This window comes from Fukomys damarensis, unplaced genomic scaffold (genome assembly GCF_012274545.1).
Source record: "Fukomys damarensis isolate Sample0158 unplaced genomic scaffold, DMR_v1.0_HiC HiC_scaffold_12, whole genome shotgun sequence".
In the NCBI taxonomy this organism is placed as follows: Eukaryota; Metazoa; Chordata; class Mammalia; order Rodentia; family Bathyergidae; genus Fukomys; species Fukomys damarensis.
Window position 1 is genome coordinate 18,225,305 of NW_022900924.1, and position 3,380 is coordinate 18,228,684.

Genomic DNA, 3,380 nt, shown 5'->3' on the forward strand with positions numbered 1-3,380 from the left:
CAGTGCTCTGTGGTTTTTCTTTTTTTTTTTTTTGGTACCGGGGATTGAACTTGGGTCCTTGCATTTATGAGGCAGGTGGCATCACCACTGAGCTAAATCTCCGGCTCTCTGTGGCTTTTCTTCTAGCTTTCTCTCAAGCCATTATGGGTCATTAAGCTCCCAGGTTTATTAAAACAGGATACCTGTGTCTTTCAGAAAATAAATGGTTCTTTAACTGGACCAATGCAACAAGAGTCTCATATTAAATTGAGAAATTGCTCCTGATGCCCAGCCTCTTCGCTCTTCCTCAGTGGACTCCAGAAATAGCCCAGAGGCTTTTAAGATGTAAGGGGCTGCATCAATCAATTGTACCGGAGAGCAGACTATGCAGAGAGAGCTTCCTCTAAAGAGTGGATGATGCTACATTAAATTTTAATCAGCTTACTTATTTTGCTTATGAAATTCAAGCACATTACATTCAGTAAATGGAAAATAACCATTAGAAGACTTAAAAAAATAAAAATAGGATCCTCTATTCTGATACAGGTTTAAACTTTTAGCTCTTCCAAGAGAATGGGGTATGTGACAAGTCCCCATCTTAAACTGTTTAGAACTTCACAAGTTTCCCATCCCTTTCTTTTTTTTTTTTTTAATTTTTGTTTGTTTGTCTGTTTTGTTTTGAGAGAGACAGAGTTTCACTTTGTAGTCCAAGCTGGTCTTGGTAGCCCAGGTTGGCCTCAAATTCACGTTGATCCTCCTGCCTCAGCCTCCAAAGTTCCGGGATCACAGAAGTGCACGACCAGGCCCGGCTGCTATCCCCCTTCTTACACCATTCCATCCCTGCCCACTTTTCCAAAAGAACATCTTCCAATCCACTGTCATGAGTGAAAGTTTGTAAGGACAAGGAGAGCTCAGTACAGTAAAACCATTGTAATGACCACTTCTTTCACCCAACATAAGTGCTGAGATACCTGAGCACATTTTCAGCAATTATATCCATCAGTTCGAGCCTGGGTCTGACAAAAAAAATAATATTCTTGACATCAGCTGCTGGCAAACGACTTCCTTTAAGTGTGAACATTTTTTCCACTTCATGTTCCTAGGAAAACACATGCACAGAAGGTTAACCAAAAGCCTGAAACGTATCTATCATTTTCAGGCTCAAAAATCATTCAGACACCCAATCAAATGTACGGTAATAGTTTATTATTAAATTTAGGACCCTCCCAAGCCAAATACATAAAAGTTTCAGGATAAAGCCACGGCTATTGCATCGGCATTCAAATTACTCCGATATGATGAACTATTGAAGACACAAGTACAGGTCACATAACACAAGGGTCTGTACAGGCTGCTGCATACAAAATGTTAATCACCTGCTAGTATCAGTGTTTGTACAGACCAAACAGTTTTGCAAGTCAATTAGTAGGAAGGAAATGTAAAATTCTATTGTCACTGATGAAGTCAGAACTATTAATCCCAGAACAAAACACACAGTGCTTGTTTACCTTCAGTAGTGAATACTGTGCAATCAGGCCAAATGGTCCTGTTAGGTACTCATCCCAAACTATTGCCTGTAAGAAGGGAGAAACATTCTCTTACTACAGAGAACCTTAGGGATTTCAATATCAACAGGAAGCAGCAGTCATTCACAGTAGAAATATTTTCTTCAGATTCATTCAAAGTTAATAATTCTGTATAATTCAAAGTTAATAATGCTGAGCGTGGTGGCACAGACCTGTAATCCTAGCACTGGGGAGGCTGAGGAAGGCGAACTGCTGTGAGTTCAAGGCCAACCTAGGCTCTATAGAGTTCAAGGACAGGCTGAACTTCATAGCCAGACCAAGGCCATCCTCAGATCTTACAGGGCAAGTGAACCAAGACTTCAAATTAGGACTTTTTTTTTTTTTGGTACCAGGGATCAAACTCAGGTCCTTGAGCTTGTGAAGCAGGCAACTACTGAGCTAAATAGGTCTTTCTGACATTGTAAGTCACTGCTCTGTGACCTTTTCAGTATTTCTACTACTAAACTGCAGCTTCACTTTTTTTCTTTAATTGAAATGACTATTTAAATAATTGTAGACTAACCTTCAGTTGTTTAAGAATAGAGCTCTCTGTGCATTTAACCCATTTCTCTCCAGTGGTAACATTTTGCAAAGGTATAGCACAATATTATATTCAGGATCTCCACACTGATTCAATCCATAATCTCATTCAGATTTCAGCATCATCTGCTGAATTAAACTGGGCCCCTATACTTTAGCCTGTTTTGTGCTCTCAATGGCTGCAAGCAACCTCTCTCTCTTAAATCTAACTCTGGTTACGGGGTTTCTCAGTTCCAGTCTTCCCTTGGGAGGAATACTCCCAGTTCATAAGGGGGCTGGCATCCTAAAAAGAACACACAGGCAGCAATTCTTAAAATAAAGGCCTTTAAGTCAACAATCTGGAGTCCACCTCCCCTGTGAGCTTGGTGCTTTATTTTATAGGAAGGCCAAGTTAAAAATTCCAAATAACTTCATCTTTTCTCATCATTTTTATGTAAGGGGTCGGTGCTTCAGCGACTTTCGAAGCCGGATCGGTACTGACGTGTACGGTCGTGGTAACGAATGGACAGTGGGCATCTACATCCCTGGGCCGGGCGCATCCCACCGGTCCCGCGTCTCAGATCATCAGAAGTGCTTCTTAGTCTCGGAGAAGCCGCGGCTTAACGCAGCTCGCCAGGAGCTGGGACACAACAGTGGCTTATTCTGTCTCAGAACAGACGCGGTGGCACGCGGACTCCAGGCTAGGAGCTCAGGGTCACCTGCCTCATCGCTGTCGCCCGCAAGGGTTGCAGGTAGAAGGGTTCTGAAACTCGCTTCCTGCAAGCCCCAGGAGACCTCGTACACAGCAAGCTCAGGCGATCGAGGTCAGGATTAGGCCACACAGGACCAGGGAAGGCGAGAGTGGTATCGCAGTGCTCCGTTTCTCACCTTGCTTCCCGCGCACTTGTCCAAGAATTCGCGCAGCTCGCGACGCACCGCCTCACGCAGCACATTCAGGTTCACTCGCCCATAGGACAAGTGAGCCGCCATCTTGCCCCGCCGCCAGTTCCCTGCGCGAGGCCGTGGCGCGGTCACCTGACGGCACGATCACATGACTGAGGCCGCCGATGCTCGCCAACCCGGAAGCCAGAATCGGCGGAATTTGGCTCCTCGCTAGTGCGGTCCTAGAGTCCGCTTGTTTCTCCCATCTAGCGGCTTATTCAGACCCTGTCTTCCTCCTGGAGTCACTGGGGGCTGAAAACGGAGTTTAAGGATGAGGACTGGTTCGCTCGTCCCCTTTAAAAATCGCAGCTTCTTTCAAATCACCACCAAGATTTGTTGCTGTAAAAACTAGATATTTAACTTGACTGCAAACCT

General features: G+C 44.5%; 1 protein-coding gene across 1 annotated transcript in view; it reads right to left on the reverse strand.

Moving 5' to 3' along the window:
• Positions 1 to 3,103, reverse strand: part of Vps33a (VPS33A core subunit of CORVET and HOPS complexes) — a 17,329-nt gene extending 14,226 nt beyond the window's left edge. The window contains exons 1-3 of the mRNA XM_010604374.2: positions 2,952 to 3,103; positions 1,488 to 1,553; positions 951 to 1,078 (exon numbers count right to left, since the gene is read on the reverse strand). Of these exons, the coding sequence (XP_010602676.1) occupies positions 951 to 1,078; positions 1,488 to 1,553; positions 2,952 to 3,053 (296 nt within the window). The 5' untranslated portion in view covers positions 3,054 to 3,103. The remainder of the gene's footprint in view (positions 1 to 950; positions 1,079 to 1,487; positions 1,554 to 2,951) is intronic.
• Between the last annotated feature and the right edge of the window lie 277 nt (positions 3,104 to 3,380).